The sequence below is a fragment of the Oncorhynchus mykiss genome, chromosome 2 (assembly GCF_013265735.2).
Source record: "Oncorhynchus mykiss isolate Arlee chromosome 2, USDA_OmykA_1.1, whole genome shotgun sequence".
Taxonomy (NCBI): Eukaryota; Metazoa; Chordata; class Actinopteri; order Salmoniformes; family Salmonidae; genus Oncorhynchus; species Oncorhynchus mykiss.
The window spans coordinates 18,797,579-18,822,099 of record NC_048566.1 but is presented as its reverse complement, the minus strand read 5'-3'; the positions used below and the strand labels follow the sequence as shown (position 1 = coordinate 18,822,099).

Sequence of the window (24,521 nt, the reverse complement as noted above, 5' to 3'; positions counted from 1 at the left end):
GCAGGATATACATGTAAACAGGGCTGAAAAGTGACTGGTAGCAGGATATACATGTAAACAGGGCTGAAAAGTGACCGGTAGCAGGATATACATGTATACAGGGCTGAAAAGTGACCGGTAGCAGGATATACATGTATACAGGGCTGAAAAGTGACTGGTAGCAGGATATACATGTAAACAGGGCTGAAAAGTGACCGGTAGCAGGATATACATGTATACAGGGCTGAAAAGTGACCGGTAGCAGGATATACATGTATACAGGGCTGAAAAGTGACTGGTAGCAGGATATACATGTAAACAGGGCTGAAAAGTGACTGGTATACATCAATAATCATTTTAGCAGCAGTGTAGGTGTGTAGTTGTTAGCCATTTAACAGTTTTATGGCCAGGGGGTAGAAGCTGTTTAGGAGTCTGTTGGTCTGGGCCTTGATGCACTGGTACCGTCTGCCAGACGTGAGCATGGAGAACAGCCCATGTCTCGGGTGGCTGGAGTCTTTGACCATTTCTGGGGATTTTCTCAGACAGATAATGTACTTCCTGGATGGCTGGGAGTTCGCCCCCAGTGACGTGTTGGGCCGTCTGCACCACCCTCTGTAGGGCCTTCCAGTTGAGGGCGGTGCAGTTGCCATACCAAACGGTTCTACAACCAGTTAGAATGCTCTCGATGGTGCAGCTGTAAAAGTTTCTTGTGATCTGAGGGGCCATGCCAAATCCTTTCAGCCTCCTGAGGGAGAAGAGACACTGCAGTGCCTTCTTCACAACTGTGCTGGTGTGAAGGGAGCATGTTAAGTCCTCAGTGATGTGGACAAAGAGGAACTTGAAGCTCTTGGCCCTGTCCACTACAGCCCTGTTGATGTGGGTGGCCCCCATGTTTCCTATAGTCCACAAACAACTCCTTGGTCTTGCTGATGTTGAGGGAGAGGTTGTTGTCCTGGCAGCGTGTCTTGAGGGTCAGTGTGGCGGAGGTGTTGTTACCTACCCTCACCCCCTGAGGGTGGCCCGTCAGGAATTCCAGGAGCCAGTGGCAGAGAGAGGTGTTCAGTCCCAGGGACCCAAGTTTGGTGACGAGGGTAGTGTCGTGTCTTTGGCTCTGCCGGATTAAGTGATATAACATGCTATTCTATAAAACAATTTCTCCGTAATTAATATTACATGATTGAGCTAATCATGTAAATGTAATTAACTAGAGAGTCGGGCACCACGAAATAATATTTATAGAGCTGTTATCTTCCGAATAAACTCTTAAAGACCTAGTAATATTTTACATCAATAGCAGTCAATATTAATCGTCATCTTAATTCAGTCTCATCTGAAAGTTGTAAATTCTTAGTTATCTACACGAACCCTGGCTAACAAGTTGAATCAGCAATGCAAAATTGTGTTTAATTATTTATTTACTAAATACCTAACTAATCACACAGAATTACACACAATTAAATCATAACTTGATTACAAATTACGTCATAAAGGAAAACGTCCCTGGTGGGCAGAACAGATATGACTGAAATTGCATCGTCTGTATATCTGTTGAGGCGGTATGCAAATTGGAGTGGGTCTGTAGAGTGACTGGGATGATGGAGTTAATGTGTGCCATGACCAGCCTATCAAAGCACTATATGATGACAAACAATGGCATTAACAATTATCAAATAGTTGCTTTGCTTTAAGCCACAAACATCTAGTTCATGGAGTTCCACCTAAAAACACAACCACTACCACCCACACCCACACACCCACACACACACACACACATATATACATGCACACATACATAGTAAAATATTAGCTAAAATAAATATAAAGAGAGGACATCAAACTATTGCTAAAGAGTAGTACCACTACCAGTGACTTTGCTGATAAATACTTTGTTGAGGGAAAATGTACATGATACGATTGTGATGTGTTGTTGTCTCACCTAGCCACACTACATGACCAAAAGTATGTGGACAATTGCTCGAAGAACATCTCATTCTAAAATCATGGGCATTAATATGGAGTTGGTCCCCCCTTTGCTGCTATAACAGACTCCATTCTTCTGGGAAGGCTTTTCACTAGACGTTGGAACATTGTTCTGGGGACTTGCTTCCATTCAGCCACAAGAGTATTAGTGAGGTCAGGCACTGATGTCGGGTGATTATGCCTGGCTCACAGTCGGCGTTCTAATTCCTCCCAACTGTGTTCGATGGGGTTGAGCTCAGGGCTCTGTGCAGGTCAGTCAAGTTCTTCCACACCGATCTCGACAAACCATTTCTGTATGGACCTCGCTTTGTGCGGGATTATGAGTGGCGCAGCGGTCTAAGGCACTGCATCGCAGTGCTAGAAGCTTCACTAAAGGTCCGGGTTTGATCCCGGGTTGTATCACAACCGGCCGTGATCTGGAGTCCCATAGGGCGGTACACAATTGGCCCAGGGTCGTCCGGGCTAGGGGAGGGTTTGGCCGGGGTAGGCCGTCATTGTAAATAAGAATTTGTTCTTAACTGACTTGCCTAGTTAAATAAAGGTTAAATAAATAAATACAAAAATTGTGCACAGGGTCAGTGTCATGCTGAAACAGGAAAGGGCCTGCCCCAAACTGTTGCCACAAAGTTGGAAGTCTAGAATGTCATTATATGCTGTAGCGTTAAGATTTCCTTTCACTGGAACTAATGGGCCTAGCCCCAACCATAAAAACAGCCCAGACAATTTTTCCTCCACCAAACTTTACAATTGGCACGATGCATTGGGGCAGGTAGCATTTTCCTGGTATCCGCCAAACCCAGATTCGTCCGTCGGACTCCCAGATGGTGAAGCGTGATTCATCACTCCAGAAAACGCGTTTCCACTGGTTGTGTGCGGCTGCTTGGCAATGGAAACCCATTTCATGAAGCTCCTGGCGAAGTTGTGCTGAAATTGCTTCCAGAGGCAGTTTGGAACTCGGTAGTGTGTTGCAACCCAGGACAGACTATCTTTACGTGTTACATGCTTCAGCACTTGGCGGTCCCGTTCTGTGAGCTTGTGTGGCCTACCACTTTGCGGCTGAGCTGTTGTTTCTCCTAGACGTTTCCACTTCACAGTAACAGCACTTACAATTGACCGTGGCAGCTCTAGCAGGGCAGAAATTTGATGAACTGACTTATTGGAAAGGTGGCATCCTCTGACGGTGCCACGTTGAAAGACACTGAGCTCCTCGGTACGGCCATTCTACTGCCAATGTTTGTCTATGGAGATTGCATGGCTTTGTGCTCGATTTTATACACCTGTCTGCAACGGGTGTGGCTGAAGTAGCCAAATCCACCAATTTGAATGGATGTCCACATACTTTTGTATATATAGTTTATCTTAAGATGAATAAGAGCGTCTGCTAAATAACAAAAATGTAAATGTAAAACGTGAGTAAATATAAAGAAAACAGAGAAGCAGTAAGTAAGAACAATCTTTTATTTGTGTTTTCGGGAAAGTTCAACGACATCCCCATTGCCAGCACTGAGTGGGCTGGAACAGTGGACACCACCGGTGCAGATGGGTAGCTGTAGTTCAAGAAAAGTCACTATAAGAGTTATCATCATCCACGTCAGGGAGATCAGGAACAACATCCAGTTGGGAGAGCATACATACAGTCACTGAGGTGAAAATAGGCTGCAGAAAACCAAGAGGAAAACTGTGGCTAGCGTGCATAGTCCATACACAACTAGAGAACTGAACAGACGTGAGATGAGCCAGCGAGATTGTGGAATCCATGATCAACAGAGAAACCAAGATGGCCGCCATCCTCTGGGAACTGTGTTTCAGAGAAGTCCGGATAGAAACTGTCCGTAGGGGTTATGAACAAACCAGCGGCCCTCGACGGACCAAAACAGGATGTACATGGTGCAGGGCAGGAAGTGACATAAAAACCGGGATGCATGTCTGAATAGTCTCTCTGTGAGGATAGCTTGAGATCAAAGATGCTTCAATACAAAACAAATCATGTTCATCCAAAGAAATAAAATCATTCAATTATATATAACAGCAACAATAAAGGGGGGTAACAATAATCATTATAATAGTAATGGTAGTTATTTATAACATGGTCGTTGAGGAAAAGAAGCACTATGACTGGGTTGACTGGGCCCTTTCTCTCCCCTGGGTTTAGTGAGTCGGTAGGGAAACACGACACTATGTGGATACTAAGACGATGCTCAACAACACAGAAATGCCGGAGAACTGACAGAAAGTATCAGCAACCTTAATAAGTCAACATTTAAAATTTTGGCTTTTTTATTAGTCCCAGAAATCTGAGAATTTAACACCATTCCGATCGATGGGGAGAGTAATAATAGCATCATCTCGAATGATAACCTATTCCCTGGGTATATGGGAGAATAGGGTCACATTTGATATGACACCCTACCACAAACCCCATCTCCTGGAATACATTTGCATATACGCAATCATACACGCATCTCATCTCTGCAACATTCACACTTAGCATATACCTATGTAAAATACACAAACTGGTATATTCAATATAGACAATATTTATCTTCTACCAATAATAAGAATGCTATCTAAAATCATGAATATAGTACAATAACACAAGTGTGCTTTTTCCTGGGTAGTTGGTGGACTATTTAGGAGGGTGTGAAGACATTGTGGTATTATGTATACAATCTAGAACCACAGAGACCGGTTGTTAGGATTGGTTAAAGGTAAAAGTAGCCTTTTCGTGATTGGTTGTAAGCGACATTAACCTTGTTGGGATTGGATCAATTCGATATAAAAAACATAGGAAGGAAAAAAACATCACAATGCAGAGAGAAGATCAAAACGGTCCACTGTAACCAGAACAACTAAAAAATCCTACCAACCCAGCTTGGGCAAGATATTCTATATCAGTTAGAACTGACAGCAATCTAAAAGGACAAAAAGTGACAGAAAGAGAGCGAGAGAGAGAGATGGCCAAGGGCTCATCAATATGAGTTCATAGTATACATAATAAAAACTAACAGTCGCCCCATCCATTAGCTGTAGTGTGATTGAATGCCCTGCTAGTCTTGGGGTCACATAATACAATTCTCTATATGACAGAGGAGATAGTGCAGCTGTAAGAGCTGTTGCACCAAAGCCCAGACATCTAGACAACTACTAAACAGTCCAAACTGTTAAAGGTTGCAAAAGTTGTAACAATATGAAGGACTTGTTATTTACAAACACTGGACAAGTGCTGAAGATTGTGCTGGGTTAATAGTGTTTCTCCCATTTCTCTCTCGCTCTCTCTCTCTTTCACTTTCCTACCATTTCAGCCCAAACCCCATCAGTTAGAAACACAACAAAGAAAACAAATTAAGTGCTTGAGTAAAATCCACAAAGAAATGTTGAACTGTACAATTTTAAAATCATTTTGCTCTCTATTTTACAGTTTAAAATGGCCACCTTGCCTCCTAGTCCCTGACTCTGAATCCTGTCTAAAAATCCCTGTCTAACACCTCTAAAATAGCATCTCCTTTATCAATTTACTTTAAAAAGATATTTTGTCATAGCCCTCCATTTCTCTATATCTTACATCTTTCCCATTCATATAGAAAATATACAAAAATGATTTCCAAAATTTGCTCCCCCTCTAGTCTTAATATAAAAATATACAATTCTCCGATATCAAAATCCTCAAAGTCACGTCTTCTCTTCTTTCGTCTAAAGGGGCAACAGTCCTCCGGATTATGTAATCTCTCTGTCCCTAACCTTTAACCCTGCCCACTCTGACATCATCAAAATGTGACACCTGAGCTTCTTTATATCACCCTTGTCATCGTCTCATACATTCATCATCATCATCATCGTTTTCATCATCATGTCACCCCATTCCACCCATCAGTTTCTTCTCTTTCTCCTCCTCTTCTTCACTGGTCTCCATGGCGATTCTCATATTTGTTGAGAATGTTGCGGCAGCGACCGAGCTCCTTCCTCATGTCAGCCACTTCCTGTCTGAGTGCCTGGTTCTCTCTCTCCAGGAAGGCGGCGCGGACAGAGATTTGGTTTTCCTTCAAGCGCCGCGCGTCACGAGAACGCTTGGCTGCCTCGTTGTTCTTACACCGCCGGGACCAGTACTTATCATCCTGAAAAAGGGAGACACCGTTAGATACAGAGCTACTGACATTACCTTGTAGAAAATCATCTGACCCTGGACCAGAGGTTAGGGACAACTTCTACCAACTCTTAATACTTCTACCTACTCTCTGACTACCAACCTTGAGGTCTGCTGGCACCAGCATCTTGCGGGCCTTCTTGATCATGGGCTGTGGTTTGAGTTCGTCCTCGCTGAAGCGGTGTCTGCGGGGGTCGAAGGCGTCCTGGCCGGGCACGCTGGACAGAGCCACGTCGGCCGCGTCGGGTTCAAAGCCACCCATCACATCTGGACCGTTGGATGTGGGCGTCATGAGAGGAGTGCAGGACGAAGAGGAGACAGAGGAACCAGGCGAGCCGCAGTCGTCGTTCATGCTCGATTGACTGCCTCCTGAAAGAGAGAGAATCGGTTGTTATTTTCTTATTAAACCTTTATATGAACCAGGAGATTCCATGTAGATACATTATAACTCACTGACCCCTCAGGTCCATCAGAAAGCAATAACACACAGCATTTATCTGCAAGTCAAAATCTGTAAAGTAAAAGAGCTGTAGAGCTGATAGGCTGCAGTTACAGACCATGTCCACCAGGTGGTGGAAGGGAGCTACTCTCTGCTCTGAGAAACTAATAAACAGGAACGTTTTTCTCCCTGCATTCAAGTGTGAATTCTACAGACCAACGTCTTTCCAAGTATCGTGAGCATGAGTTTCACTTCAATATGAATCAATTATCATGGAGAAATTGAACTCAAATGGGAACTTTACATATGCAAGAGCACTATTCTCAAGTTTTCTTGTGTATAAACATTCAATATCACCCTTTTAGTCAGAGTATATATTTCAATCCTGGTTTAATATTATTATCAACATGCCCAGACTCCTATAAGGCTGGTTTTGACAGTTTTCTTGAAATGTTTCTAAAACTGTTATACAACTGTCACCCCACCCCTTGAAATCAGTTCTTTAAAGCTCACTCATCCCCTTTGGGGCCTAATGCACATAACACCTTGACATTCCTATCATAAAGACTCCAACCAGCCTTTTCCTTTTCCTATTCCTCCTTTACGAGAACACAATCAGAACACAGCCTACACTACACCCACCTCCAGTTAAGTCAATGGTCAGGTGTCTGAATGAAAACTCAAATCAGATCATTACAAATACGTTCTCCTGTCTTGCCTCATAATTTGTGTTACACTGTAACGACTATGTAGCAAACACATCATCCAACCCGCAATATCAATTTTGGCTCCATCAATTCTTCTTTTACATTAATATCCGATTTGTCTTGTAAATGTGAAAGTGTGGTACTTAACTCATGTCTAAACTGTCTAAAGTGTATTATTGTGACATGTGACATTGGAATAAAACTGAAATGCAGCGAAAAAACAACCAGTTTATGAAGGGTTAAATACAATGGCTACTGACATTCCCCATCTACTGTACAGCACCACATCTTAATCATTACTATCTCTGTAAATCTCTCTCTTCTGCATTCAAACATTCCATTTGAACTTCAGTATCAGCAGGCAATGGGAACCTCTTCCTCCCCCCTCGCCCCCTCCCTCTCCCTCCCACCCTCGTGCCTCTCCGCTCCTCCCAGTCCTCCGCTTGGCCCTCCTCTCGTTCTCCTGCTCCAGTGCTCACAGCCTCGGCACGTGAAGGGACGCTGCACGTGCACATTGCTGTAGCGTGTGAGGTGAGGAGAGGAGAGATTTAAAGACACGCGATCACAAGCATTCACTACACACACCTACTTCCTCTCCTTATCTCTGTCTCGATCTCCCTGTGTACAGTAAGACCGTAGTGTTCAGTAAATGGCTGGTTGGACCTGAATTGAACATAAACCAACCAAACCAAACCCCTTTGTCAGTGCTGTGAGATGCATTTGTTAAATGTCTCCTCTGTCTCTTTCTCTCAGGCAGCCTAAATGTTAAACTTAGATCAGTGTGAAGGGTAGTTTGTAGCCTACAGGAAATTCCTGTCGTTGCTTTCTCAACCCCTCCTTGTTGTTCCCTCTCTGTCAAGTTAACTCAGCGTTAAGGGATTCCATTTGGCTTCACAGAAAATGATGCTTGGTCACCATAGGAGAGGAGTTCAATATGAGTACTGAGGACAACTTAAAGAGCTGAATCACATGAAGACTTTGTGCAGACTTTACTACAGCCTTCTCTCTAAGGACATAACCATCCTGTATACAGGGTCACCATGGTAACTGCCATGTCACTGATCCTCCATTTTAGTCCTTCATCTAGTTGCCACTTCACAAGGCCAAAACAACATGGCACCATAATCCTTGCTTCATTTGGCCAAACTGGACCACTGAATACATTGTCGATACCATGTCAACTACGATACATTCACCAATCACCCACCACCCCTACAATCCCTTTCCATAGAATCAGCATTAACCATCTCATCTCCACCCCTCTCCCCATGTTCCTACTGAAGATGTGTACAATAAACAGATGTACAATGTTCCGTATTGTATCCATGGGATAAAATCATCATAGAAATCCCTGTATGTTGCCCTCCCCTCCTCCGACAACCGGTTCGGGTTACTCACCATAGTCAAGTCCTCCCTGCATGTTGGACTGGGCCACCTCCAGGCCGATGAGCGACGGGGAAGATGAGGATGACGAGGAGGAGGCTGAAGAGCAGGGTGGGGGCGATGAGGGGGGACACTGGGAACTCTGATTGGGCACCGCCGACTGGGAACTCTGGGATGGGATCTGGGCTGTACTGGAACTGTTCTGGCCGTGGACTCCGCCCATGCCGTTCTCTGTGAGGAATTCCTCCAGGTCCATGTACTGCAGCTGGAAGAGGCCTCCTTCCACTGGCAGGGTCCTCTCCCACAGGAGGGGTCCCAGGAACGCAGACTGGTTAAATCCTCCAGCTCCTCCTCCGCTGACGTTACTGTTGCTGCTGCTCACCCCGCTGCTGCCGCTACGCATGTTGCAGCCGCCGTTCCCGCCACCCAAGGAGTCCTCATCCATGTCTGTGATGGTTCTGTCTTTGTCTGGGATGGTGGGAGAGAGACAAAACTGAGGTTATTGGTTAGTAAACGATGTACAGGGGTTGGAACTCTCAAGAGTTGTAGTTGTCGCATCAAATGTTTGACCCTTGGTGCTGTCAGAGGTGATTTGGGGATTATAAAAAAAAAAAAAATTTTAAGTGTCATGGTATCCCACTAGATACACTCCCTCAAGTCTGGTTCCTCACAAGGTTTCTTCCATCTACATACACTCTTTGCTTTTTAGTTTTGGGGGGGAATTTATTAGGGTCATATGACAGGATATAATTATCTTATGTCCAAAGCTGTAGGCGTTCTTGTAAACCTATTCAATTTAATTCAATGAGACAAGAGGGTGCTATGGCTCAAGCCTCATAGCTGTTGAGGTCCAGAGGCACAATGATCCTATAGATGTGTCAACTCTATAGATACTGAGAGATAGATGATATCTGTGGAATGGTGTGACCGTTGGATGCATCAGCTGCACTGCTCTGCGCACAAACACCACTGAATGCTTCAGTCAGACCGTAACAGATGGTCATACAAGAAACTGCACAAGAATCCAAATCAGAATGCTGGATGAAAAGCAATATGATTTTTACTACATGTCTGCATGTCTATGTCTATACTTGGTGAGACAAATTAATGTGGTAATATAGGCATCCATGCCACAGGCCTCGCTGGTACTGTTTAGCATGGCAGATATTATACCAAAAGATGTGGTCTTAATCTGCGTGCTAATCTAAAACTATGCCAGGGGATTGGAGGGGCGGAGATTATAATCCATATGAGAACATCATGCTCAGCTCACAGCAGAGTGCAACATGGGATGGCACCATCATTCTATTGGACATTTGGGGGTCATAATTGGACAGTGAGTGACCTTTGTGTTTGGATAAAAGTGTTTGTTATGCTTAATGACCATGTAATAACGTAATGGCATATTGGTTTCCTTACCCTGTAAACTGCCTATGGATAAGGTATGACTGTAGTTTCCCTGGCACTGTTTCCACATGCTAACGTTTTAGCATTTGTGGCACAAATCCTATTCAAGTCATGGGACCGATATTAGCATGTCCAAATCATCCAAAAGTATCTCAAGTTGACTGTGAAGCTCAACAAAGTCACTTATAGATGATTTGAACATGATTACTATCCCATAATATGCTTTCTGGTTTACTGCTCTATACTATAGGAGTGGTTGGATTCGATTAACATTTTCCAAAGAGCATTTGATCCTACACTCTTAGAAACAAGGGTTCCAAAAGGGTTATTTGGCTGTCCCCGTAGGAGAACCCATTTTGGTTGCAAGTAGAATCCTTTTGGGTTCCATGCAGAACCCTCTACATTGAACCCAAAAGGGTTCTACCTGGAACCAAAAATAGTTATTCAAAGGGTTCTCCTATGGGGACAGCCGAAGAACCCTTTTAGCACCTTTTTTTCTAAGAGTGTAAGTTCTGTTCTGAGACAAAGTTTCCTATTGTGGTCCTGACCTGTACTGTCAGAAGTGAAAATACAAAACTGACCATGAATCAGTTCTAAAGGACAACTTCCACCACCATGTATATCCTATGGTGTGTGTTGGTTGCAGAATGTCAATCATGAATCATCATTCAGAGCTGAGCTCTGTACTGAAGAACCACACCAGTATACCTTATCTGTTTTGTTTCCAAACAACAAGTCTGACTGTGGTGCATGTGTCATGTCATGTGCGTGTGACAATGGCAGGGCCAGATATTAAGTTATGCTGGTGAGCACAGCTGTCTTCACTGTACTGTACTCAATTGAGTCAGGCAGACAATAGAGACTGGTAGATATGATTTCATTGAATGTCAGTTACAAAATATGCTAAATAACAGAAATAGGATTGTACCCTGATGAAGACAGCTTGGCTGTCGAAACGTTGGTAAATTATTATTTTTGCATCTGAGCTCGTAGAGTGTGCGGCTCTCCTTTATTTTTAAATAACAGAAAAACAACATTGGCATGCAGTGTCTGTTGTAAGTGCAGCACACAGCAACATTCTTGCACTGTAGAACCTTTAGTGGGAACAGCATGATAACAATGTGCATCAAAGTTCTCACCTTTAACGTCGCAGCAGTCTTTGAGAATTGCACGGTCTCCCTTCATCGGATGCTGCAGGAGGGATTTCAAACTAGCCATGGAGTTGAGGTGTCCACCGCTGATGGAGCCACCAGACTGGTTGCAATTCCCGAACTGCGGGCTAGCGCCGGCTGGGAGGTCCGGGGTCAGGAGCTGGGTGAGCTGCCTGGACATAGTTGGCCGGACCTGGTTGTTGATTAGGATCCTGGGGCGCAGGCGGAGTCGAAATGACTGGCAGATTGATCACCGCTATTTAATTAACGAGAATATTGAATTAACATTTATTATAGTTAGAATTTGGTATAAACCAGGTGCAATATGAATAGTCTATTTGAAATGACATTACAAACTTGTTGAAGTAATATAAAACGCATATGTGAGTGCATATCTCGACAAGATATGAGAACATTAAAGTTTGACTCCCAGGCTCAGTATACCAGTGTAGCCTAATAATAACAAGCAATAGTTGCAAAACGTGTCCCTTTGATTTGTTTAGAATGTCAATAAACATGTTCTTACCTTTCCCTCTATTTAGGCTATGAAGTGTTCTTATATCCACTGTTGTATCATTATAATAGACCGTATTCCAGTAGATATGGTGCAACACTATATTATTTTAAATCCCCGGTGCAGATCAAGATGTTATTCTCCAATAGAGACCAGTTGTAAAACGTCAAACTAATGACTGGTGCCCATGGTCAATTCAAAGGTGGACAAAATAAAATCCGAGCTGGAGATCAATAAATTGTTGTCGAAAAATATCCTGAGTTGATCAACACCCCAAAAAATGACGATTCAAATATGATCAAAATGAAACTCGAAGCAAGGAAAAAGAATGTCCTAGTCCACAATGCCAAATGAACAAATAATGAAGAGCGAAAAGCGGAGAAGGCTCTGAGTACGCGCACTATTTGTCGGGTGACAAGCTGTATTACTTTTTTCTTTAAGCTTTCCTGTCGCTCTATCGTTCTTTCGGGAGGGGGGGTCTTCTTTTCACCCGCGTACTTTGTGTAGCCAACGTACTGAAGCACGGGCTTGGATTTGGGCTGCGCGACGGCTGTCCTCTCAGCTGGAACGAACACGGGCAGTTCACGTGACGTCACAACTCATAGGGCAAGGCGCGAGAGAAAGCATGATTGGCTTATTTGTTCAATATGCATGACAAACACACAACCCCCCTCGTGCCACACCTCGAGGGGGCACGCCAAGCACTTGTTGTTTGTATGCTCATGGACAGACGGACAACAAATGGACAGTTAGCAATCACCCGCCACCGTTATCATCATGACTTTGAATGAACGTCTTTAAAACATATCCTCTATAGAACGTTAATCTAGGCATACAGATTATTGCCCAAATAGAATGCCAATGTGATTATTTCATTATAATGGCAATGGGCCTTGCGCCATTCTATGAGCAAGCAACTGAGTGTAGACTACAGTTTTCCCAGTCCGCTTGTAATCCAGAGAAAACGTGAGTGGCTGCCGGGTTTTCAGGCGAAAGGAACACAGCAGCACGTTGCTTCCTAAAAGCAGAATAGCTGTAATAGCGCACATGGCCCAGTCACGAGGAGGTGCAACCCTTATGCATGTTGCTCTAGTTTCGATTGGTTGGAGAAAATAATGTCTCCTCCCCTAGTGAGCGCTTATTGGAAATAACTAGGCCACCCGCCCCGCCCTACGGATTCCCCCCATGCTACGGCCGCGTGAGACCGATTCAAAGCAGAACAGCGCGAGGTGTCTGCAGGACTGTATTTTAACCCACAGTCAAAGAGCCACAGGAAATTGTTTCCTTTTTGTTGACTGCTAGTCGGACATTGGAAAAACAATATTTAGACAGATCCCAGGAACAATATACATCCTTCTGAGGATATTACTGTGTGTACCAGACACTTGTTTTCTTTACAAATAGACATATGCCAACAGCATGAGTATAATTAATGGGGAAACAATTGATACACTGATTGATGATAAACTATCATACATGTGTTTACTGCAAAACGAACCTTGCATGCCTTTATGCCTGACCTAGTCATGATAATTAATCTGTTAGAACAATTTGAGAAGGTTTGAGAGAGCATAGAACAGACCTACAGAAGAGGTAGTTAGAATATAGAAAAGACTGACAATGACCTTAAATTACATTCACATGGTCTAAAAATTGTTTTCTATTTTAAATCATAATCAATTTTGCTTTAAGATATAGTAGGCTCTTGTTATTGTGGCAGCACCATCTCACCAGGTTAAATGTACTTAGCGAACAAAGGTGACTCTGATTTGATAGGTAGGCTATAATATGCTTCTTCGGCTGTAGGCCTACATGACATGTGGAAAATGCACTAACACACGAACAGACCATGGTATCTAGAAATTAAAATGATAGTTAGCATTTCATGTTTCTTTTTGTATTTAGACATGAATTATTGATGTTTAGTAGTATTTGGTGTTGAAACAGCGGGAATAAGTATAATGAAGCGAAATGTGCATATCTCTCTATAGCAGTAGGTATGACAGTGCTGCTGCCACCTAAAAAATACTTAAGTCAAACCAGAACAACAGACCACAGCTGTCATATTTCATTAAGGTGAACTCTAATACTGTAGTCTACATTACAATAGCCTATATTCACACAAACTAACAGAACTAGGTCAGTAGGGCAGCCATTACTGCCTTGCAATTCTGTATGAAGACTATGTATGTATGCATTTATGTTGATGTTCTATCTGTGTCGTACACAAATAGATTTATCTCACACTCGCATGCAAGCATGAGCCTGCAAACACACACACACATTTGTACACACTGGTCACTCACAAGCACGCACGGCTCAGACGTGCGCACTCACTGACACTAGCACTCACTGACACACACAGCTCAGACATGGACACTGCACGTTTCCGACTCTTGAATCCACCCCCTATTGGTGTAAAATCCATGTGACTGCCACACTCTAAAACACAGGGGCCAGAGTACAGTGAGCAGAAATGAGGTGCCTAATGCCATCTAGTGGATTTAACATAATACTGTAGGCTGTAGATGTCCATTATTTATTTATTTTGGGTGGTTGTGAGTTGTGGCTGTTTCAAATTGGGGTCATGGAAAGCAAAGCAACAAAAAAAAGCATTTCTGGTCGAATATACAACATTAATTGGATTGACCTGCCAATAAGTTGGATAACCATAGTGGTGCTGGATAACTATAGTTGTGCTGGATAACTATAGTTGTGTTGGATAACCATAGTGGTGTTGGATAACCATAGTGGTGCTGGATAACCATAGTTGTGTTGGATAACCATAGTGGTGTTGGATAACCATAGTGGTGTTGGATAACCATAGTGGTGCTGGATAACCATAGTTGTGCTGGATAACTATAGTTGTGTTGGATAACCATAGTGGTGTTGGATAACCATAGTGGTGCTGGATAACCATAGTTGTGTTGGATAACCATAGTTGTGTTGGATAACCATAGTGGTGTTGGATAATCATAGTGGTGTTGGATAACCATAGTGGTGCTGAATAACCATAGTTGTGTTGGATAACCATAGTGGTGTTGGATAACCATAGTGGTGTTGGATAACCATAGTGGTGTTGGATAACCATAGTGGTGTTGGATAACCATAGTGGTGTTGGATAACCATAGTGGTGTTGGATAACCATAGTGGTGTTGGATAATCATAGTGGTGTTGGATAACCATAGTGGTGTTGGATAACCATAGTGGTGTTGGATAACCATAGTGGTGTTGGATATTCATAGTTGTGCTGGATAACTATAGTGGTGTTGGATAACCATAGTGGTGTTGGATAACCATAGTGGTGTTGGATAACCATAGTGGTGTTGGATAATCATAGTTGTGCTGGATAACTATAGTGGTGTTGGATAACCATAGTGGTGTTGGATAACCATAGTGGTGTTGGATAACCATAGTGGTGTTGGATAACCATAGTTGTGTTGGATAACTATAGTGGTGTTGGATAACTATAGTGGTGTTGGATAACCATAGTTGTGTTGGATAACCATAGTGGTGTTGGATAACCATAGTGGTGTTGGATAACCATAGTGGTGTTGGATAACCATAGTGGTGTTGGATAACCATAGTGGTGTTGGATAATCATAGTTGTGCTGGATAACTATAGTGGTGTTGGATAACCATAGTGGTGTTGGATAACCATAGTTGTGTTGGATAACCATAGTGGTGTTGGATAACCATAGTGGTGTTGGATAACCATAGTGGTGTTGGATAATCATAGTTGTGTTGGATAACCATAGTGGTGTTGGATAACCATAGTGGTGTTGGATAACCATAGTGGTGTTGGATAACCATAGTGGTGTTGGATAATCATAGTGGTGTTGGATAACCATAGTGGTGTTGGATAATCATAGTGGTGTTGGATAATCATAGTGGTGTTGGATAACCATAGTGGTGTTGGATAATCATAGTGGTGTTGGATAACCATAGTGGTGTTGGATAACCATAGTGGTGTTGGATAACCATAGTGGTGTTGGATAACCATAGTGGTGTTGGATAACCATAGTGGTGTTGGATAACCATAGTGGTGTTGGATAACCATAGTGGTGTTGGATAACCATAGTGGTGTTGGATAACCATAGTTGTGCTAAGTTGAAATGTATTTGTATATCCATGATGACATCCTGAAATCCATCAGGCCCACACAGCTGTTTACCTATATCTGGGACAAAACTATTATACTGATTTTGGTATTTGTAAAATTCTTCTCATTATAGAGTCAATACCCACATGATTAGTTATCAGTAACTATGCCGTTCTTCATCATTAGCCTTACATGATACATGGAGAAAAAGCACAGCAGAGAACACTTATGTTTTATTCAATGCTGAAGTATAATCAACAACTATCTTTGTTTTAAGTAAATAAAGTGATAGAAATGTACTTAGAACTATTCTTTTTCTTTAGAAGATAAAACAAGGCCTGACAGGGTTATGAACATGATTGCAACTCAGCAAAAAATAAGAGAAGAGGACAGGATAGAATCCAGGTTTGGCAGGTAGACAGATAGAGTTAAACACACATTAATACATGTAATCATAACTGCTTTTGCTACTATGAAGGAACAGTGAAAGCTAAATAAAGTACTTTGTGAAAAGAGAAAAACAGCAGTGATAAGATATTAACACAATATACGTTACAGTGAGCTGTGTTCATCCTGTCTTGATCTCAATATCTTGGTATAAAAGCTACAATTGTTTCCACAGGCATGAAAATTAAATCAAGTCATGATTAGCAAGGCTTTTTGTAAGATACACTTTTTTGTCTGGAAGTGGTATTCACTTCAATCTATTAAGATTCTCAAATGTATTTTTAAAGACGTGATTAAATCACTGGGGACATTTTTCAGGACTTTGTTAACTTACGGTTAAAACACGTCCTTTTTAATCGTCACATAGTGAGTTCACAACCTCCGCAACAAACTGACCAAAAAACACACATGCACCGACAAACAGACTGCCTCTCTACCAACCAGAAGTCTGTGTCCCACCCTCTCCCTACTCCTACTAAATGCACTTTTTACATTAAAAAATCCCCAAAGGGGCTCTAGGTGAACATCAACAAGACATAGTACACAGCAGAGACAGAGTTATCATACAGCTAGGGGTATAGAAGGGATGCTAGTAAGGCTGAGGGGGTAGAGTTAAATTAGCAGGTCAAATCACCTAAACATGTCTAATAACTGCACAGTGTCAGCCAAGCATAGTGTCAATGCACTTAAGGGTTAATGATCATATGAAAACAGTCAAGTCTTTCAACATCCTCCCATACAGTTGGATGGAAGAATTCAGGGTGATCCTTGGTTGATCTACAGTAGTTCATGTTGTTAAAACACTTGTTCTAACAGTCAGTGAGTTGAGTTGATGAGGTCCAGACAGACACCAGACCAATTTAAAACACCCCCCCCCCCCCCCCCCCAAAGGCTTTTGTTTTTAAAAGTCCATCTTCTTCTATGTATAGTCCAAAACTGATAACCTCTCCCTTTCCTATCAATGAAAATCTAAACACGACTACCTTAGAATTCAGCAAGCTCAGTATCTGTACTCTGTAAGCAGGGAGTGCGACATCTCCCCCTGCTCCTCTCTGCTCTTCCTCTCCCCCGCCCTCTTGGACAACTTCAGGCGGATAGCGCCACCTCGTGGAAGTCCCTTGGCCCGATGTCGGCAGGTCACCTTGTGCCTGCGGAGGAGGGGGGCGTTCCAGAAGCGAGCAGAGCAGCGTCTGCAGGAGAAGGACCCTCGGGCGCGATGAGTCGCCCGGTGGATGAAGGCTTCCAGGAGCCTGTGAGACTGCTTCCCACACACACCGCAGCACAGACGCTCCTGGGGGGACAGGACTCTCTGGGTGTGTTTAGCTGCCCTGTGGGCTAGCAGGCCGGCCTGGCGGGCGAACATGGCGTGGGGACAAATGGAGCAGGCAAAACGTTTCACTGGGACTTTGAGAGATGACAGGATTTGTATCTTCATCCCTCTTGTTGTGACCAGCTCATATCCTCCCCCTCCTGCTTCCCCCCCTCGTCTAATCTTCAACAGAATCTTTTTCTTCCTCAGCTGTTTTTGCAAAACAGACCTCCTCTTCCTCTGGTCTTTCCTCTCCTCGTCTCTGACGAAGCCTGAGGACTCCCCCCACATGTCCCCCCTTCCCTCCCTCCTGTCGGACTTTCTCTTCTTCTTGTGCCTCCTTATGCCATCGTGTGATTGGATGTTCCTGTGATGTGGTTGCTGGGACTGTGGCTCTGAACGGTGGAGGTGATGTGAAGAATGGTGGTGGTGGTGGTGGTGGTGGTGGTGATGGTGGTCGGATGGCAGCTCCGTGAGGGGCTGGAATGGAGCTGTGGTGTGAAGGGTGTGACTACTGGACCCAGCTGGGTAAATGTGCTCCCCTTTCACCCTTGCTGGGGAATGCTGGTGCTGAGGGGGCATGATTGTGGAGTTGGGTGGCAGGGGCTGAGAGTAGGGAGGGATGCTGGAGGCTGAGGAGTGGGCCGTACCAGCATCATAGAAAAGGGGGGAGTAGCCAGCTGGGGGCTGAGGTGGCTGTTGTTGATGACTGTGGGTGACAACACTGTGACTCTGCTGCCCCCCGTGGCCTTCAGTGGAAGGTGCCATCTGAAGAAGGGCGTTGGTGGCTGCCTCGCTCTCTGACGCAGTCCCACTTACTCCACCACCAGCTGCACTGTTTACCCCTGAACCACTGCCGTCCCCTTGTGCGTTGTCAGGGCCGGTGCGGGCCAGGCCGTGCTGCGACAGCCTGTGTCGAGTGAGGCTGTTGGAGTAGGCAAAGGCCTTCCCACACACCTCGCAGCTGAACAGCTTCTCACCTCCGTTCTCATGGACCGTCTGGTGATGAGCCGTCAGGTGGAAGTGATGACGGAAAGACTTCCAGCATATGGCACAGGTGTAGAGCCTGGGCGGGGGCTGGCTGTTGGAGCCTTGAGGCTTGACATCTTGGGGGTATGAATAATAGGAGGAGGAGCTGTTTCCTTGGTTCTGTTCCCTGTCTTGGCCCATTCCACATGACGGGTTTGTGTTGAAGTTGTTGAGGTTCTCCCCTCCTGGTGTTGTGGGGACCTCTTCCAGCTCCCCTTTCTGATGGAGTTTCCCGTGCCTCTTGAGGCTCTGGGAGTAACCAAACTCTTTCCCACACAGGCTGCACTTGTAGTTCTTCTCCCCAGAGTGAACGGTGTGGTGCTTGGTGAGGTGGAAGGCCTCTCTGAAGTGCTTCCCACATGTACTGCAGCGGTGGGGCTTCTCCCCAGTATGGACACGGTCGTGCCTACGCAGGGTCTCGCGGCGTGCAAACCCCCTACCGCAAACACTGCACAGATATGGCCGCGGGATGTTGCTCGACTCCCTGGGAGCTCTGGGGGTGTACTGCCTGCGTTTAGGGGGAGCGTTGGGGTCTTTGGGCTTTCTGGGTTTCCGGGGACGTTTTGGTTTGGCAGCAGGGTTCTGTGGATCATTCCCCTGCTGTTGGTTGTGGTTCATATTACCACTCATACCATCCTGGTTCCCTGCTCCTCTATAGGTCTTATCCATCCCAGATGTGGATGAAGGGGACCCCAAGGGGCCTAAGTCCAGCCCCCCCAACAGCCCTCCGATGATATCCCTCCTATCGTCGCCTCTGTTCCCACTGTTCATATCACAGTTGGCGGCAGCTGCAGCGGCGATGGCTGAGATGGCGTTGTTGACAGAGCTGGTGACGTCGTCTTCAGAGTCATCCAGGAGAGAGGACAGGGGGAGGTGCTGCTGGTGGTGATGTTGGGTTTGACTCTGAGGGTGGGGGTGCAGCGTCGGGGCCAATGGTGCCTTCCTCAGCGCCGGGCCCACCATCCCACTGCCACAGGGGGAGGCTCCAGAGTAACACGGAGACGGGTTACCTTGAGAACGGTGGTCGTCATGGTAGCCTGTGTAACGATTCCGAGAGTAATCAGTGGGGTATTTACCATCTGGCCTGTCCCTGCTGTTAGCATTCCCTCCCCTCTCTGACTGAAACAGACCACCATCACACCCTAGCCTTGACTTCTGACCTCCCTCACCTCCCATGATCACACCCTCTTCATCTTCCTCAGTTTTCCCATAAATCACCCCTCTACTACCCTGGTAATCCCCACCTCCTCCACCTTCTCCTCCGCCCCCTCCTCCCATTCTGCCCTCCCCTACAGCTCCTTCCTTGCTGCTGCCCTGTTGTTTTGATGCCCTACCTGGCTTGCCGCATGTGCCAGAGGCAGCATGGTTGAGTAGAGAGGTACTCTCACGGAAGCATCGACCGCAGGCTGGACAGCGGAAGGGCTTGTCCTGGTGAATCTTCTCGTGTCGCGTCAGCGACTCACGGCGGTTGAAAGCCCGGGAGCAGATGCTGCAGCCATACGGGCGAGCCTCTGAGTGGATGACGCCATGCTGGAGGAGGTGCCCCTTTTTCTTGAAGTGCTTGCCACAATCTGAGCAATTGAAGGTCTTGTCAGGGCTGGGGCAGGAAGATGAGGCCTGGACTGAGTTGGAAGATTGTTGGGAGGACAGTGAGTTAGACTGAGAGTTCAGATCCTGGGTGGAGTGTTCCTGGGTGGAGTGTGGGAGAGTGGGGTCAGTTAGTGGTTGGATATGAGTCGGGTTTGGGTTAATGCTGGCATTATTGCTAGTACCTGCTGCCGTAGACTCATGCATACGCAGGTGCCTGCGAAGGCTGGAGAGGTGAGTGAAGGTTTTTCCACACTCACCACAGTTATAGAGGGGCTCAGTGTCAGCCTGTGTAGATGCAGATGGCATGGAGCCCATGTTATCAGGTTTGGATAGGTGAGAACCATTAGTAACCAGGACTGATGCTGCAGTGGAGGAGGGGCCAGAGGAAGAGGAGGATGAGACAACTGATGATGAAGATGAGGATGATGAAGAGGCAAGGAGGGATGGATCTCCTCCCAAACCTGACATGCCAACCCCTCCGCCCCCCCCAACCAGCCCTGGAGAGGGGTCGTGGCCCAGCCCCCCTGCACTGCTGCTAGCATTGGGGTTCCCACTACTGTGGCCGCTGCTGCTGTTACTGCCGCCATCTGACTTCCTCTGTGGCAGGTAGCCAGCCATCGCTTTCTTCCTTCTACTGCTGCTGCTTCCGCCCCCACTGCTGTCCCCCTTGCCGTCATCCTTGGAGAGGGACAGATGAAGCGGCAGGGGGAGCGGCAGGCCTGCTTCCTGCTGCATCAGAGAGGCCAGCTGGTTGGAGGAGAGCACTGGGATGCCCTGGAAGTCAAAACCACCCAGGGAAGAGGGCTGGGAGCCTGGGTGTAGGGGGTGGTGAGGGTGGGAGTGCGAGTGGGGGTGGGACAGGGTATGGGGAGGCAGCTGCTGCTGCTGTGGAGGCTGCTGTTGCTGTGGCTGAGCGGTAGAGAGGGAATGCGAATGAGAGGAATGCAGAGCTGGAGGCGGAGCAAGGCCTGAGCTGGATCCCTCACTCTGACCTAAACCTATCCCCAGGTGGTTGTGGGTTCCCTGTTGAACCAGAAACTGCTCTAAGCTAGTGTTAGCAGGCACCCCAGAGAGAAAGTACTGATTAGCAGCTAGCATGCAACTGAACTGCTGATGAAGACTCCGTGCATCAGACTGGGCCCCAACCAGCTGGTGTCCCAGAGAGGTGACTGTACTGCTACTGGGGGGATTGTTAGTTACCACTGAACTGGATGGGGAGGGGGAAGAGGATGAAGGGCCAGGTGATGCTTGGGGGACAGAGAGGCCTGGATGCAGAGGGGGTGGTGGAGGGGGGGCAACTCCCAATCCCCCAGCACCCCCACTACTGCTACCCCCAGAAAAGTGCTCGAAGCGGCCGACCCCAGAATGCAGTTGCTCCTGTGCCAGAGCTGCCTCTGTCGGGTGGAAGGAACGCAGGAACTGTGGGTAGCCCGACACATGGCTTGAGCTGCTGCTACTCATCTTGCTTGACTTGGATCTTGAGCTTTGTGAGGACGAAGAAGGTTGTTGTTGTAGAGGGGGAGGAGGGGCGCTCATTTTGGCAAAAATAGAGGCAGAATCGGAAAAGGCGTTGCTTCTGGCCCCTTGGAGGGACCCAAGGCCTAGCCCAGACAGGAGAGCTCCTGAGGTCTCGGCCTGCTGTTGTTGTTGCTGCTGGAGCTGGTGCTGGTGAAGCTGCACCTGCTGCTGATGCTGTAGCTGTCGTTCTAACCCAAGGCCTTTGAACTGATGGGCCTGGTGTCCGCTTAACATCTCTATTATGTCCAAATTGTATTTTCCAAATTGGAACATCTCCCACTCACTGGCACATGGGGGTGCAGGAGCCACACCTCCAGCACCAGGAGCAGCGACAATGATCCCACCACTGCCGCCAACGGACGAGCTTCGGCCGAGGGATCCTGCAGTGCCACTATTTGACCTGGAACTGCCTGAGTCGCCTCGGCTCGATCCCGAACTCCGCCCAATAACACTGCCGGTCCCCCCTGTTCGCGCACTTCGGCTGCTGCTACTTCCGCCCGATCGTCCACTGCCCCCACTCTCCATCCAACAGGAGAGGGAGCAAGTGTGTGGGGAATGGGGTTATTTAGTGTAAAGGGTATTTTTTCTCAAACGCAAACAGTTCTCACAGTTCTTTTCAACGTGGATACCGTATTCTCTTTTTATCTTGATGGGTTGGTGCCATTTTATTTAGTCTTAAACACTTTGTACAGTTTCATGGGGAGAAAAGGCCTTGTTTTGGTGTGCAATTGTTGTTGTTTGTTGGTCTCTTGGTATTTTATGGTACAGAACAATCTTTATTAGAGAGCATTTCAGTCAACAGCTGTTGGTTGGCTGTTTCAGTTACAGTGTTTCATCCATATCATCGTTTCCCTTCATCCACGTCAGTTTATTCACTCATTCTCTGGGAAGAGATGATGTTTTCTTCTCCTCACTGAAAAACAGAGACTACATTTGTCAAAATAGATATTTCTGTTTGATAAAAACTGTTAAATTAAAGAGCTTACATTTGTAAATACACCAACATTTGTACCATTATGATACACCAAAGTGTGTAGGATAAAATACAATTTTCTTTAGCTTAAAATAAATTCACACAACAAAAAAAGGTATATAATATATACACACATATATAGAGAGAGATATTTTTTTAAACAATGTATTTTTTAAATTATTGAAAAGGGATAAAGTAGGTGATGAAAATGCAATCACGAACCTTGAACATCACATTCATCGATGCCACAAAACAAATTACACATGGTTTTGTTAACAATGTGTATATTTATGTTGTATTATCCAGGGCGCAATTGAAAAAGAGACCTAGGTCTCAATATGTCGCACCTGTTAAAATAAAGGTTAGATAAAATAAAACGTAGTAATTATATATTTTTTCAAATGTCAGTCTTACTAAAATTAATCGTTTTCCAAATGTAAGTATAGTATGCTGAATGACTATTTTATTACTACTGTTATTCTAATGTATTTATTGTTTATTACTAGAGTATTACTACTGCATATAGTTTCTTATGAACTGAGTGAGCACTGTCACATGTTTTAAGTCCCCCTAACTGTAAATAAAACATTAATTATTATGAATTATTATTGCATGTTTATAAGACGTCGGCGAAATATTGATCAAGTTATGGAAAATCTTACCTTTGAATGTTGACAGGTGTCAATGAGTCAAAATATGTTTCCCCGACAGCGGAGGGAGATGGATTTTATTTCCCAATCGCATCTTTTTGATTACCTTTCACATTAGTAGTGTAGATGACCAATCCTGTGTGGAGGACAGAAATTCAGAATCAGCAACTGTTATTCAGCCACTGCAAAAATTGCATAATTGCACAATACTAGCTACGGGAACTACTAACTTTGGGTTGCACATTGCTTTGACAAACATTGGGGGTTTTGCAAAGAAGCGCTTACATGCAAAACTGACAGCTTTTGGTATAACATTCTGCTATTTAGCTAGCAGATATCGCATGCAACCCATTCAAATACACAACACACACGGCTTGCTATCTATAGCATAAAAAAATATGCATTCAAAAGTCAATGAATGCCTCTTGGCAGAATGAAATACGAAATTGATTATTTACCTACACATTCAAGTACAAGTTCAGGATGAGGCCTGTCACGCCTTCCTACCATCTAGCTATCATTCGCTTAGCTCTCCATTTCTGCGTACTGTTTTCGACTCGTTAGCCATAGCCATGTTCACTGATGCTGAGCTAGGTGAATGCTCGGCTCCCTTTCGCTTTTAAATACTCAGTATTTGAGTCTGCAACCTTTTCCTCGCCATTTGACAGCATCAATCCCCATTGGTAATGATGAGTTGGTGATGTTTTTGTCGGCTTAAATGTTTTGGACGGTCGGTTATAATTTTGGGGGGGTAAAAGGGAATGACGTGTGCTCACTTAACATTGGTCCTTTCCGGCCCGTGAAATATTTCCGGGTAGCATAACCTGTGGTTCAGTAGTTGTTTTGGATAGCAAGCATGCTATCTATAGCTAACTGATATTTTGCATTGAATTATTCTTATTTACATTTAGTAAAGATTTTTTATGGTATATTATGTCAAGTAGTCACCCGTATAGGTATCCGAATGACAAATAATGTGATAAAAATCCGTCAGAAATAGATTCAGACTCTGCGGGAGGTTGAAGCCATTTTAACTGGCTTCATGCTGCAGCTGGGCATAGCATTCACCAACCAGACGTGTTAAAATGGCTGCCGTGTATTTGCTAAATTGCATTTCATTATCATTCATATAAAAGTTTTTAAAAATGCCTAGATGTTTGGACATACTTGCTTGTCATTCTGGCACGTGCGGGGTGCAGGCT

At 45.1% G+C, this 24,521-nt stretch overlaps 2 protein-coding genes across 7 annotated transcripts; both read right to left on the bottom strand.

The window, feature by feature from the left end:
• Positions 1 to 3,399: 3,399 nt before the first annotated feature.
• dbpb (D site albumin promoter binding protein b) lies at positions 3,400 to 12,744 on the bottom strand. Of its 2 annotated transcripts, none has more exons than XM_021622695.2 (5): positions 11,714 to 12,744; positions 11,176 to 11,443; positions 8,645 to 9,097; positions 6,189 to 6,469; positions 3,400 to 6,071 (listed from the first exon to the last, which is right to left on the bottom strand). In XM_021622695.2, the coding sequence occupies exons 2-5, from the start codon at positions 11,366 to 11,368 to the stop codon at positions 5,856 to 5,858; spliced, it is 1,143 nt and encodes a 380-aa protein (XP_021478370.2). In that variant the 5' UTR covers positions 11,369 to 11,443; positions 11,714 to 12,744; the 3' UTR covers positions 3,400 to 5,855. The 2 variants fall into 2 exon arrangements, with proteins under 2 accessions (XP_021478370.2, XP_021478378.2); XM_021622703.2 differs by having other exon boundaries at positions 6,204 to 6,469; positions 11,714 to 12,738.
• A 3,270-nt stretch (positions 12,745 to 16,014) lies between these two features.
• Positions 16,015 to 24,327, bottom strand: si:dkeyp-69b9.6. 5 transcript variants are annotated; one of them, XM_021619150.2, is made up of 4 exons: positions 23,778 to 24,327; positions 23,332 to 23,455; positions 19,923 to 22,609; positions 16,015 to 19,625 (listed from the first exon to the last, which is right to left on the bottom strand). In XM_021619150.2, the coding sequence occupies exons 3-4, from the start codon at positions 22,219 to 22,221 to the stop codon at positions 17,251 to 17,253; spliced, it is 4,674 nt and encodes a 1,557-aa protein (XP_021474825.2). In that variant the 5' UTR covers positions 22,222 to 22,609; positions 23,332 to 23,455; positions 23,778 to 24,327; the 3' UTR covers positions 16,015 to 17,250. The 5 variants fall into 5 exon arrangements, with proteins under 5 accessions (XP_021474825.2, XP_036796584.1, XP_036796593.1 ...); XM_036940689.1 differs by adding an exon at positions 22,892 to 23,016 and having other exon boundaries at positions 16,015 to 22,609; positions 23,778 to 24,325; XM_036940698.1 differs by adding an exon at positions 22,892 to 23,016 and having other exon boundaries at positions 16,015 to 22,609; positions 23,782 to 24,325.
• Between the last annotated feature and the right edge of the window lie 194 nt (positions 24,328 to 24,521).

Coding starts and splice junctions, on each gene's coding strand:
- dbpb (XM_021622695.2), bottom strand. CDS start 11,368: ATGTCCAGGCAGCTCACCCAGCTCCTGACCCCGGACCTCCCAGCCGGC. Junction 6,470..8,644: donor GCAGGGAGGACTTGACTATG/GTGAGTAACCCG, acceptor TCTCTCTTTCAG/GAGGCAGTCAATCGAGCATG. Junction 6,072..6,188: donor TCAAGGTTGGTAGTCAGAGA/GTAGGTAGAAGT, acceptor TCCCTTTTTCAG/GATGATAAGTACTGGTCCCG.
- si:dkeyp-69b9.6 (XM_036940689.1), bottom strand. CDS start 22,221: ATGGAGAGTGGGGGCAGTGGACGATCGGGCGGAAGTAGCAGCAGCCGA.